At 42.9% G+C, this 13,964-nt stretch overlaps 1 protein-coding gene across 3 annotated transcripts in view; it reads right to left on the reverse strand.

The window, feature by feature from the left end:
• Positions 1-468: 468 nt before the first annotated feature.
• The window catches only part of LOC133541797 (immunoglobulin-like and fibronectin type III domain-containing protein 1), a 41,866-nt gene continuing 28,370 nt past the window's right edge, over positions 469-13,964 (reverse strand). For 2 of the 3 annotated variants that reach the window (XM_061885403.1, XM_061885396.1), the window contains 13 exons: positions 13,771-13,947; positions 11,777-11,895; positions 11,567-11,708; positions 11,193-11,486; positions 10,829-11,128; positions 8,542-8,718; positions 8,351-8,479; positions 7,940-8,248; positions 5,996-6,081; positions 5,731-5,923; positions 5,365-5,661; positions 1,018-1,344; positions 469-942 (listed from right to left, as the gene is read on the reverse strand). In XM_061885403.1, the coding sequence (XP_061741387.1) occupies positions 938-942; positions 1,018-1,344; positions 5,365-5,661; positions 5,731-5,923; positions 5,996-6,081; positions 7,940-8,248; positions 8,351-8,479; positions 8,542-8,718; positions 10,829-11,128; positions 11,193-11,486; positions 11,567-11,708; positions 11,777-11,895; positions 13,771-13,947 (2,555 nt within the window). In that variant the 3' untranslated portion in view covers positions 469-937. Of the gene's footprint in view, positions 943-1,017; positions 1,410-5,364; positions 5,662-5,730; positions 5,924-5,995; positions 6,082-7,939; positions 8,249-8,350; positions 8,480-8,541; positions 8,719-10,828; positions 11,129-11,192; positions 11,487-11,566; positions 11,709-11,776; positions 11,896-13,770; positions 13,948-13,964 lie in introns of those variants that run through there. The other variant, XM_061885412.1, reaches the window with a different exon arrangement.

A 13,964-nucleotide genomic window follows, 5' to 3' on the forward strand; every position in this document is an offset into this window, starting at 1 on the left:
GGCACCTGCAATACACCGCTTCCTACCTACATCTTTCTTCTTTGACTTTTCCATTATTAATTGAACAAATTGCAAAAGATTCAGCAACACAGAGTCCAGAATACTGTGTAATTATGCGATTAAAGCGGACTACTTATAGCTTTAAAATTGCAATTTAGTAAACTAAAAGGGCCGTATTGGCATGTGTTGCAATGTTAATATTTCATCATTGATATATAAACTATCAGACTGCGTGGCCGTTAGTAGTGGGTTTCAGTAGGCCTTTAACGGATCGATACAGCGTCCGCATTACTGAAGAGGCCGCACTGATCCGGCTGTCGGTGTCACGATACACTCTTCCCTCACTTGTGAACAAGAGTCTGGGGTACTTGAACTCCTCCACTTGGGGCAAGATCTCTTCCGTAACCTGGAGATGGTACATCACCCTTTTCCGTGGAATTTGTAATGAATGAAAAACACAAATACCACTTAATTGCATGACCATTTAAATGTTTTTTTATAGCTCTCCATGAACTGGGTCATCACACCTGTAGACAGTAGTGGGTAGTAGTCAAATACTGTAATGCAGATGTCGGAGTTGAAGGGGTATAAGGGTGTAGTCATGCACTAAACCAATCGTACCGTGCTTGGGCCCACTTCCACTTAAGTTCAATGCAATGAATTCAATTGACTTCAGCTTAATTCAATAGTTTTTTTTGTCATAAATAGTAAAGAGATTACATTAGAGCATCAGTCGACACAGTCAAATCGGGCCAAGACTAAGTAAAATTCCAGAATTCAAGTTGTTAAATTCCCTGTTTTCCTTCGGTTGAAATGCAAATGTTGCCAGGTATGATCTGTGCTCAGGTTCGTTCCGCTTCCCATCCTTTGGTACGATTGGAAAAACTGGACTTGTGCTTTTTGGAGTGTGAGTACGCCCGAAGCTGCTGATGCCGCTTCACTCTGCAAAATGACAAAGATGTTACTGGTTGGTGTACACAGGAGATTGAGTTTGAGTTCCAAAGTGTAAATATTCACCTCTGACGAACAGCATCATTGAGCTCTCGGCTAATCCTCGACCGTTGTCGACCACCACTTTGTACTCCCCGCCGTCCTTGGGCCCCACCCTCAGAATGAGCAAGGAGCAGACTCCGCAGACGTTGCTGATGAAGTAGTTGGCGTCCGTGTTCACGTTGATGTTGTTGCGGTACCATGTCACCCGCGGAGTCGGGTCGCCCTTGACCGCACAGCTCATGTGGCACTCGTAACCTTCCGGAGGCGTGCGTCTCCTCAGCCGTTTGATAAACGCAGCCGGTGACGAAAAGTCCAAAGGCTTCCTCCGTGGCATGTTCACTTTGAACTTTTCTGTAGCACATTGAAGGAGATTTGTTTGACTTTAATGTCATCTTGTTGGGCTGTTCTGCCTCTGCCTGAAAACAACCAGACTGGTCCTAATTTATCTTGGGGAAAATCATTTGACATTTTGAAAAACACAAATAATAATAATAACCTGGACATTGCCAAGACCTCATGTAACTACAGTCGCGTGGCTTTCTTACTAAAAATAGATGTACATTCTGTTAGAATTGCTACTGACAGTTTGGTTATTGTTTGGGTTTTCCCTGGTTTTTGTGTTTGGAATCACTTCCTGTTCTGGTGCACTTGTTTTGTCAGTGTTTCCTTTGTACTCTGTGTTTCGAAGCACCTACACTTCTGTGCCATGTCCTGCCAGCACACCTGTTCCTGGTTTAATTAATTATATTTATCAATCAATCAATGTTTGCCTATATAGCCATAAATCATGAGTGTCTCAAAGGGCTGCACAAGCAACGACATCCTCGGCTCAGATCCCACATCAGGGCAAGAAAAAACTCAACCCAGTGGGACAATGAGAAACTTTGAAGGGGACCGCAGATGTGGGCGACGGGTGCAATGGACGTCGAGTGGATATAGCATTATATTGTGAGGGTCCAGTCCATAGTGTATCTAGCATAATACTGTGAGAGTCCAGTCCATAGTGGATCTAACATGATATTGTGAGAGTCCAGTCCATAGTGGATCTGACATAATAGTGTGAGAGTCCAGTCCACAGTGGATCTAACATAATAGTGTGAGAGTCCAGTCCATAGTGGATCTAACATAATATTGTGAGAGTCCAGCCCATAGTGGATCGAACATAATAGTGTGAGAGTCCAGTTCATAGTGGATCTAACATAATATTGTGAGAGTCCAGTCCATAGTGGATCTTACATAATATTGTGAGAGTCCAGTCCATAGTGGGGCCAGCAGGAGACCTTTCCGAGCGGGGACAGGTCAGCAGCGCAGAGACGTCCCCAACCGATGCACAGACGAGCGGTCCACCCCGGATCCAGACTTTGGACAGCCAGCGCTTCATCCGTGGCCACCGAACCTGTTTTTAGTTCCAGCTGGATCCTTCCTTCACCGCTGGATCGACAGATGCGGAGTGTGCTTTTTTTTGTTCGTTCCTGCTTCCTTGTAAGTATCAAATTAATTGCTTTTACTTGGATTCTGGCTGCCGCTCTCTGCATCCTTGGGGTCTTGCAGCAAGCAACGCTCACCAGATGGTGACACGTTCAAATTCAGAAAAATACGACTTGTCCAGGGTGTACGCCGCCTTCCGCCCGAATGCAGCTAAGATAGGCTCCAGCAGTCCCCGCGACCCCAAAAGGGACAATGGATGTACGGCAGTAAAAATTATGATGTATTAAAAAGTGTGCGCATGAACAAAGCCAACCACAATTGAATGTAATACAGGAATCAACGTGGAATTGATCTTAGGTGTTGGCTGGATATGGCACACCCAGGGCACACCCTGGTTAAGCCCCCTCTCAAATACGCAAACCTTTTTTGAAAATAGCTGTGCGCTTTGCACGTTGTGGCCAATCACATGCTTCTTTTTGACGTTTGGAGCGATCACAAGTGGTTTGAAATTACTGGGTGCTGCGGGAAACGCATGAGGGACAAACTGTTAAAATTGGTTATAAATTCACTTGTTCGTTTACTGTTAATATCTGGTTATTTTTTTCTTTTAACATGTTCTATCTACACTGCTAAAAAATATCGATGTAATCATAGTAGTATCGACTAGATACGCTCCTGTACTCGGTATTATTACAGTGGATCTCAGGTGTCGAGCCACCCATGGCGTTTGTTTACATTGGGACCCCAGTGAGCTACGGTGTGTAGTGAAGCATGTTTAGCTATTCCTCGTCTTCCAGTTATAATGTAGAAACTCACTTTATTTGAAGGCCAAGATTAGTGATTTAGAAGTAGCTAAAACACTGCGGATGGACGTTAGCCGGTGGCTGCCTAACCATATCTTAAAGCACCTCTTTTTGAGGGTGTTTCAGTGTTATAACTTCACCTTTATCTTTACTTTTTACACCAAAATGCGTCCATTCTCCCTTATCCGTCTACATCCTGTGTCTGGCTTGTACAAACGTCGTTTTCCATATGAGTTGGGAAATTGTGTTATATAAACTGAATACAATGATTTGCAAATCCTTTTCAACCCATATTCAGTTGAATATCCTACAAAGACAACATATTTGATGTTTAAACTGATAAAGATTTTTTTTGTGTGCAAATAATCATTAACTGTAGATTTTGATGCTAGCAACAAGTGACAAAAAAGTTGGGAAAGGTGGCAATAAATACTGATAAAGTTGAGAAATGCTCATCAAACACTTATTTGGAACATCCCACAGGTGTTCAAGCTAATTGGGAACAGGTTAGTGCCATGATTGGGTATAAAAGCAGCTTCCATGAAATGCTAAATAATTCACAAACAAGGATGGGGCGAGGTTCACCAATTTGTAAGCATATTGTCAAACAGTTTTCGAACTACTTTTTTCAATGGGCTATTGCAAGGAATTTAGGGATTTTACCATCTACGGTCCGTAAAATCATCAAAAAGTTCAGACAATATAGAGAAATCACTGCACGTAAGCGATAATATTACAGACTTTTGATCCCTCAGGTAGTACTGCATCAAAAACCGACATTAGTGTGTAAAGGATATCACCAAATGGCCTCAGGAACACTTCATAAAACCACAGTCAGTAACTACAGTTGGTTGCTACATCTGTAAGTGCAAGTTAAAACTCTACTATGCAAAGCAAAACCCATTTATCAACAGCACCAAGCAACGCCGCTGGCTCCGCTGGGCCCGAGCTCATCTAAGATTGACTGATGCAAAGTGGAAAAGTGTTCTGTGGTCTGACGAGTCCACATTTCAAATTATATTAGGAAACTGTGGACGTGGTGTAATCCGGAACAAAGAGGAAAATAACCATATGGATTGTTATAGGCGCAAAGTTCAAAAGCCAGCATCTGTGATGGTATGGGGTGTATTAGTCCCCAAGGCATGGGTAACTTACACGTTTGTGAAGGCACCATTAATGCTGAATGGTCCATACAGGTGTTGGAGCAACATATGTTGTCAACCAAGCAACGTTATCATGGACGCCCCTGCTTATTTCAGCAAGAAAATGCCAAGCCACGTGTTACAACAGCGTGGTTTCATAGTAAAAGAGTGCGGGTACTTTCCTGGCCCGCCTGCAGTCCAAACTTATCTCCCATCGAAAATGTGTGGCGCATTATGCAGCATAAAATACGACAGCGGAGACCCTGGACTGTTGGACGGCAGAAACTCTACATAAAACAAGAATGGGAAATAATTCCAATTTCAAAGCTTCAACAATTAGTTTCCTCAGTTCCCAAACGTTTATTGAGTGTTGTTAAAAGAAAAGGTGATGTAACATAGTGGTGAACATGTCCTTTCCCAACTACTTTGGCACGTGTTGCAGCCATGAAATTCTAAGTTAATTATTATTTGAAAAAAAAAAAAAAGTTTATGAGTTTGAACATATAATATCTTGCCTTTGTAGCATATTCAACTGAATATGGGTTGAAAAGGATTTGCAAATCATTGCATTCCGTTTATATTTACATCTAACACAATTTCCCAACTCATATGGAAACGGGGTTTGTAATAAAGCAACTTTTAGTTCAGTAAAGCGTCTCCGACGTGATCCAGCTGCACTGCCGTGTTGTCCTTCTGTCTGGGCGAGGATGACAAGACTAGAAATACACTTCGTCACAATAATTAAACGAGAGCGTCCTCTAAGCGTCTACCTGACCGTGACATACAGCAGCTCCCATATTTTACCAGAAGCTTCCTAACAACCACAAAGCGTTGTTAAATGGAGGATTTTTGACCCGGTTTCTTGCAATAGGTCCCTGAAATCAGCAATGCGTTCCTTTCATATTGATGATCTTTCTTGTGTGGTTAACAGAATATCAAAACAGTGTTCTGAGTTTTCAATCTGCGTACTAATTTTGTCAGACATTAGAAGCACTCACCTCGTTCCTTCTGGATTTCAAAGGGCGGTGACACAGCTGGCACTGAAGGGCCCATGTCGTTCTGAGCAAACACCCTAAAGTGATACTCTCGCCCGGGCACAATGTCAATGACCGTGAACTTGTTGTTGTAGAGGCCGTCCGCCACCGTCTTCCAAGTGCGTTTGAAGGAATCCCTTTTGGATACACTGTAGTGCAACCTGTCATCCTTCTTCTCGTCTGGAGAGGGCGCCCAGGACAAAGTCACTGTTCCCGGGACTATCTGCTCCAGCTGCAGTGGACCCGGAGGCTTAGGGTCATCTGGAATGACATTAACAGGTTAGACTTGACTTAAAAAAAATAGGAAACCCCGCACCCCCTGACATTTACCTGTTACTCTAATTTCAACATTTATACTCTCTTGGCCAGCAAGGTTCTTGACCATGATGGTGTAGACCCCAGAGTCAGACCGCTGAGACATTGGGATCAACATCTGAGAACCTTTATCAAAGTTGGTAATTGTGACATGTTTTCCCACTGTGCTACCGTCCTTCAACCAAGAGACCTCTGGGAGGGGTGAGGCCTGGTAATAAAAGCCAAATACGGTTAAAATATGCCTCAAATACCACAATCATGTTCCGACCTTGTACAATACCTCGAAGGGGATGTTGAGACAAAGGGTATTTCCTGATTTCACCACCACAAAGCTCTTTATTTTGCGATCTTTGAACTGTGGCCTTACTTTAGGGGTAAGAACAAAAACACAGTTAAATAATTTTATGTTATTTTAAATTTAATCGCCTTTCATTTATATCTGGTTCTTGAACAATCATTTAAAACTCTTCCGGATGGGTCGGCACAACATCAAATATTTGGTTCATAACTAGATCATGTGCTACTATTTACTGTTTGATGTAGGCACGGGCCGGAATAAGATTCTGACAGTATGATAAATACATCACAATTTCACATTTCGGTATTATAATTAATGCCCTAAGTTGTGTTATTTTGAAATGTCCTTATTATCCTTATTGGAAAGAAGACACAACTTGAATTTGCATTGAACAGACATTTTTAAACAAAACACAATGGAAGCTGAACTTATGTTTTTAGAATAAATGACAAAGAATAACAAGAAACCCAGACTTCCCTCTCCCCAACCACTTTGTCCAGCTCTTCCTGGGGGATTCCAAGGCGTTCCCAGGCCAGCCGGGAGACATAGTCTTCCCAAAGTGTCCTGGGTCTTCCCCTTGGCCTGCTGCCGGTCGGACGTGCCCTAAACACTTCCGCAGGGAGGCGTTCTGGTGGCATCCTGAGCAGATGCCTGAACCACCTCATCTGGCTCCTCTCCATGTAGAGGAGCAGGGGCTTTGCTCTGAGTTCCTTCCGGATGGCAGAGCTTCTCACCCTATCTCTTAGGGAGAGACCCGCCACCCGGCGGAGGAAACTCATTTGGGCCGCTTGTACCCGTGATTTTGTTAACACTTTATATTAGAAATGGTAACAGTGAAGGATGAATGTCACATAACAAGAGGATAGACGAAAAGAAGAAGCTTATCGACTACGGTGTCCACACGGACTACAAAGGTGGACTTGCGTGCAAATTTTCAGGACTTTTGCAGATCCCAAATACAGATCAAAAGGTAAGATTAGTTGCTTTTGCATAATATTGTGAAACAAAACACCAGATAATATATCTTATCTTATACACACACCATAATAATACTCCTAACATTTTTGTGTTTTTTACTTCAGTCGTATTACAGTCTACGCGTATCTCTTATGTTTGACTGCCAACTACTGGTCGCCCTTATCATTTCACCATGTACCAAATAAAAGTAAGCAAAACCAGAATTATTCCGTACATAAGGCGCACCGGGTTATGAGGTGCACTGTCAAGTTTTGAGAAAATGAAAGGATTTTAAGTGAGCCTTGTAGTCCAGACAATACGGTAAGCCCAAAGTTAGTTAAAGGTAAAGTTAAAGTACCAACGATTGTCACACACACACTACGTGTGGTGAAATTTGTCCTCTGCATTTGACCCATCCCCTTGTTCACTTCTTGGGAGGTGAGGTGAGCAGTGAGCAGCAGCGGTGGCCGCGCCCGGGAATCATTTTTGTTGATTCAACCCCCAATTCCAAGCCTTGATGCTGAGTGCCAAGCAGGGAGGAAATGGCTCCCATTTCTATAGTCCTTGGTATGACCCCGCCGGGGTTTGAACTCACAACCGACCCATCTCAGGGCGGACACTCTAACCACTAGGCCACTGAGTAGGTAAGTAGTAGTATTTTAAATTTTTTAAAACCGACATACCGTGGTATACATTAAAACCGGTAACCAGCCCATCCCTAGCTAGTTTCATGGTTTCTACAAGCATGACCAAATTGGAAATACGAGCTTGGACCTCTACAGCCAAAACTAACATCTTGGTCAAGAACACTACATCAATCAAAAATGGTATTAATATTTCTGACTATATTGGTGCAACTTTATTATACTTTTATATTCTTAACGCAGCAGAAATAGGTCGAAAAATTATATTTAGATTCATTTTCCAGCATACTGTGACCTGAATGTGGTCGACCAAAACCCGTCTTACCAGGAGGAGGCATGGCGATGATGTGTTCGTCAAAGCCCTGAGGTTCTCCGTCGCCCCCATAATTGGTCGCGATTATCCTCACAAAGTACGCGGCCATGGGATTCAAACCGTGCACGGTGTAGGTAGTGGGCGTGATTGGGAGGGCGTTGCAACGGAGCCATTCGGAACTGGCTACGGGTCTGATCTCCACGTAGTAGCCTTGGGGTTCGCCGTGCGACCCGGTCTCGTGCTTGGGTTTAGTCCAGGCCAGCGACAATGTTGTGTAATCGCTGGATGTTACTTTCAGGCCTGTGACTTTGCCTGGAACTTCTGAAATGACAGTCATTGATTGTTGTTTACCCGTTGACGCACCATCGAGCATAAAGTTCAACAACATGCAGATTAAAATAATTGAAGATATCTTCTGCGTACTCATTGGATCTCTTGCAGTCACCGCATCAGACGGCAGGCTTGGATCCCCAAGACCACATAGATTGATGGCTGACACTCTGAATTCATATGCTGCCCCCTCAATGACATCTTTCACCTCATACTTTGATTCTAGAGGAAAACAACTATTATTAGTCCGATTAGTGCTTCCTACTTACAGCGATGTGTCATACCCTTTATCGGCCCTTCTTGGTTCACTAGGCTCCAGTAACTACTGCCTTTCTTCCTCCTTTCCAAATTGTATCCAACTACCGGGATCCCTCCGGTGTCAGATGGGGCCGACCATTTCAGACTAATGCTGTCTTTGAAGGCGCAGACCACTTTAGGTGCCGAAGGGGCTCCGGGATAACCTGTAATGGAAGCTCTGTGTCATGTTTAAAGGCCAGATAAAGTGTCAGAAGAGTTGTATGATTGTTGAGATGAGCATGTTCGCAAAGTAGTCACCGACGTCCCACTGGGTGTGAGTTCTCCTAGCCCACTGGGTGTGAGTTTTCCTTGCCCTTATGTGGGTTCTTCCGAGGAAGTCGTAGTGGTTTGTGCAGCCCTTTGAGACACTTGTGATTTAGGGCTATATAAATAAACATTGATTGATTGGTTGATTGAAGTTGTCAGGTTGTGTAAATGGTAAATAAAAAGAGATTACAATGATTTGCAAATCCTTTGCAACTTATATTCAATTATATAAAGACAAGATATTTAATGTTCACACTGAGAAACTTTGTTAATTTTTGCAAATAATCATGAACTTAGAATTTAATGGCAGCAGCACATTGCAAAAAATGCATGTTTACCAGTGTGTTACATGGCCTTTCCTTTTAACAACACTCAGTAAAGGTTTGGGAACTGAGGAGACACATTTTTGAAGTGGAATTATCTCCCATTCTTGCTTGATGTTCAGCTTAAGTTGTTCAACAGTCTCCCTTCTGATATTTTAGCCTTCATATTGCACCACTCATTTTCAATGCCTCGACTACAGTACCCGGACTCTTTTACTATGAAGCCACGCTGTTGTAACACCTGGCTTGGCATTGTGTTGCTGAAATACGCAGGGACGTCCATGATAACAACATATGTTGTTCCAAAACCTGTACATACCTTTCATCATTAATGGTGCCTTCACAGATGTGTAAGTTACCCATGCCTCGGGCATGAATGCACCCCCATACCACCACAGATGATTGATTTTACACTTTGACCCTAGAACAGTCCAAGTGGTTTTTTGCTCTTTGTCTATCTGTGTTGGCCCTGCGATGAGGTGGCGACTTGTCCAGGGTGTACCCCGCCTTCCGCCCGATTGTAGCTGAGATAGGCGCCAGCGTCCCCCGCGACCCCAAAAGGGAATAAGCGGTAGATAACGGATGGACTCGTGAGACCACAGAACACTTTTCCACTTTGCATTAGTTCATCTTAGATAAGTTCGGCCCCAGTAAAGCCGGTGGCGTTTCTGGGTGTTGTTGATAAATGGCTTTGGCTTTGGACAGTACAGTTTTAACTTGCACTTACAGATGTAGCGACCAACTGTAGTAACTGACAGTGGTTTTCTGAAGTGTTCCTGAGCCCATGTGGTGATATTCTTTACACACTGACGTGGCTTTTTGATGCAGTACCGCCTAAGAGATCCAAGGTACGTAATATCATGGCTTACGTGCAGTGATTTCTCCAGATTCTCTGAACCTTTTGATGATATTAGGGACCGTAGATGGTGAAATCCCTAAATTCCTTGCAATAGCTGCTTGAGAAATGTTGTTCTTAAACAAGTTGCTCAGGCATTTGTTGACAAAGTGGTGACCCTCGCCCCGTCATTCTTTGTGAATGAGTGAGCATTTCATGGAAGCTGCCTTTATACCGAATCATGGCACCCACCTGTTCCCAAATAGCCCGTTCACTTGTGGGATGTTCCAATTAAGTCTTTGAGGAGCATTCCTCAACTTTCTCACTTTTTTTTTGCCACTTGTGCCAGCTTTTTTGAAGCATGTGGCAGGCATCAAATTCTAAATGTGCTAATATTTGCAAAACAATAACACATTTTACCGGTTTGAACATTAAATATCTTGTCTTTGCGGTCTATTCAATTGAATATAAGTTGAAAAGAATTTGCAAATCATCGTATTCTCTTTTTATTTACCATTTACACATCGTGACAACTTTACTGGTTTCTAGAATGCAGTTAAAGGTTTTGATCTTTTCTGATTGGCTCAGAATCACAAATGCATCTTGCTATTGCTCCCCAAATTAAGACAGAGCTGTCATAGTTCAGAGTTAGTATGGTGAAAAATGATGGGCAACTAGTGTGTGAATGTTGTCTGTCTATCTGTGATGGCCGTGTGATGAGATGGTGAGTTGTCCAGGGTGTGAATGCCTTCTGCGCGATTGTAGCTGAGATGGGCTCCAGCACCCACCGCGACCCCGAAAGGGATAATCGGTAGAAAATGGATGGATGGATGGAAATGAAGAACTCACGCAAAGCACCAGCTGATATGTCTCCAGTCTGCAGGAAGTCACTGATGCCTTCTGAGTTCTTGGCTCTGATTCGATAACAGTATCTTTTCCCAGGGTCCACGTTGGAGTCTCTGTACTCCGTTCTACTGCCGCCTATCTCCCCCAGAGTGGTCCACTTGTTGCGTCCGATCTGCTGGCGTTCTATGATGTAGTTTGTGACCGGGCATCCGCCGTTGTCTTTTGGCGGATTCCATTTGAACTCGATAGATGTCACGCCACTCTCGACAACGTCCACAGGTCCTTGCGGCGGCGTCGGTTTGTCTGTGGATGGAATCACGTTAACTGCTGTTTCATTCCTCGAGCACAACGTGTCCCTCGGACTCACCCAGTACTATAAGTCTGGAAACAGCTTCTGTCGTACCGAATTCATTTTTTATTCTCAGTTTAACCTCGCCACTGTCTTTCCTTTGACATTTTGTTAGGCAAAGCTTGCTGCTGGTGGATGATTTGTCAATCTTCACATTGGGACCAGGCGTGAGTTCGTTGTCGTCCTTGTACCACTTAATGTTCAGCGGTTTCCCACCGGAGAAAAGAAGCTTCCAATTTGCACTTTCGCCTGCTTTTACGGTCACTGGCTTTGAAAACTCTCCAAGAGAATTACTGTCAATCTTCGGTGGGTCTTTTGGGGAAGAGAAAGAACGGTATTTCAAAACAAAAAGCTAAACAAATTGAATTAGTCATGCTTCTTTTGATTCTCACCTCGAATAGTCAGCGTTGCTTCTGATTTACGTCCGTCCGCTTCAAAGCCGTACGCACCTATGTCATCTTTTTTACAGGAGTCAATGATCAGTCTGTGATTTGCTCCATCTTGGGTTATCTTGAGCCGGTCCCCACCGGTAAGCTATTAAGATACAAATGTCATCACCATGCCAAGCAGTTCTATAGCCTCATCAAAGTCATTTTCCTCACCAGTTTCCCATTTTTGTACCATTTTCCCAGAGAGTCCTCAGTGCTTAACGTACAACATAGCTCTGCCCGTTCGCCAATGTCTGTTGAGGTGTCTGACAGTCCGCTGACGAACTGAACGCCTGCAAACGTAAGAACCAGATGAAATATAAAAGCTACAAAAACATGGTTTTATTTGGCTAATACATAACTTGCAAGGGAAACAAACTGTACTTGGTAGCCCTGCTAATCACTCTATGACATTGGGGCAAAAATATTCTCTCATCCTCTCAATCAATCAATCATCCATCCATCCATCCATCCATCCTCAACCGCTTATCCGGACAACAGCTCCAGCAGAGACCCCCAGACTTCCCTCTCCAGAGCAACATCAGCAACTTCCTCTCAGGTGATCCTGAAGCGTTCCCAGGCCAGAGAGGAGATGTAACCCTCCCATTTGGTCCTTGGCCTGCCGCAGGGTCTCCTCCCAGTGGGACGTGCAACGAGGACCTCCCTTGGGAGACGCTCGTGAGGCATCCGCAAGAGATGCCCCAACCACCTAAGCTAATTCCTTTCTAAGCGAAGGACCAGCGGCTCTACTCCTAGTCTCTCTCGGGTGACTGAACATCTCACCCTATCTCTAAGGGAGATGCCAGCCACCCTTCTGAGGAAACTCATTTTGGCCGCTTGTATCCGCGATCTTATTCTTTTGGTCATGACCCACACTTCATGACCATCATGATCAATCAATCAATGTTTACTTATATAGCCCTAAATCACTAGTGTCTCAAAAGGCTGCACAGCCCGTCTCGATATACTAAGACAGGCCTGGGCAATTATTTTGACTCGGGGGGGCCAGATTTAGAGAAAAAAAATGTGTCTGGGGGCCGGTATTTCTATTTTCAGGAACACTAATACAAAACCTCACAATAATTCCTGATTGAATGCTAAAAACATTATGACAGAGCACCTTAAAAAACGGAATGGATTTTTTTTTTTTACTGACAGACAGCCAGAATGTATATGAAAATAAAGAATGCTACAATATAAACTATGAACTATGAAACACTGAATATTGACAACATATGCACGTCACACCCCCTCTCCATCCACATATTTTACTATCAACAAAAATGCAACAAACAGCGAAATATGAACACGAAGGGTAAACAAACCCCCACCTACAATCTGATACATCTGATCACTAAGCTTTAGAACTTTGTTGAAAAAAAAATATATGTATAAATCTCCTACCATGTCTGTCACTGACACCCACATTTCTCTCTGGAAATACTCTGTGGAAACGCTGCTTGGTGCTTCCTCACTTACCATTACCATAGTAACTAATTACATGACCATGTTAACTAATTACATGACCATAGTAGCTAATTAGACGACCATAGTAACTAATTGGATTATCAAAGTAACTAATTAAATGACCATAGGAACCAATTAGATTACCATAGTAACTAACTAAAGTATCAAAGTAACTCACTAGATGACCATAGTAACTAATTTGATTATTAAAGTAACTCATTAGTTCACCATAGTAACTAATTACATGTGCATAGAAACTAATTAGATGACCATAGTAATTAGTTAGATGACCATAGTAACTAATTACATTACCATAATAATTAATTAGATGACCATAGTAAATAATTAGATGACCATAGTAACTAATTAAATTATTAAAGTAACACATTAGATTACCACAGTATCTAAATAGATGACCATAGTAACTAATTAGATGACCATAGTAACCCATTAGATTACCATAGTAACCCATTAGATTACCATAGTAACTAATTAGACTACCCTAGCAACTAACTACATTACCATAGTAACTAAATAGACGGCAATAGTAACTAATTAGATGGCCATAGTAACTAATTATCTTAAACATATGAACAATTATTTGGAAATGTCTGGGCCAGATTGAAAAGCTCAAGGGGCCGCATGTGGCCTCCAGGTCTGTACTAAGAGGTCATTGTTCTTGTATTTTTCATCACCCTCACCTTTGTCAATTTTCTTGGGCTCCTCTGTACTTTCAGTAATCTCTTTGCTAGACTCTTCCTGCACGACTTCCTTTTCCACCTCTTCTTTCGGAATTTTTGCCTCCAAAACGGTTTCAGCCACGGGCTTCGGCGCTTCGGTTATCTTGACTCTCTGACTTTTAAGAGCGTCCACATCCGCTTAAGTGGGAACAAAG

The sequence above is a fragment of the Nerophis ophidion genome, linkage group LG02 (genome assembly GCF_033978795.1).
Source record: "Nerophis ophidion isolate RoL-2023_Sa linkage group LG02, RoL_Noph_v1.0, whole genome shotgun sequence".
Taxonomy (NCBI): Eukaryota; Metazoa; Chordata; class Actinopteri; order Syngnathiformes; family Syngnathidae; genus Nerophis; species Nerophis ophidion.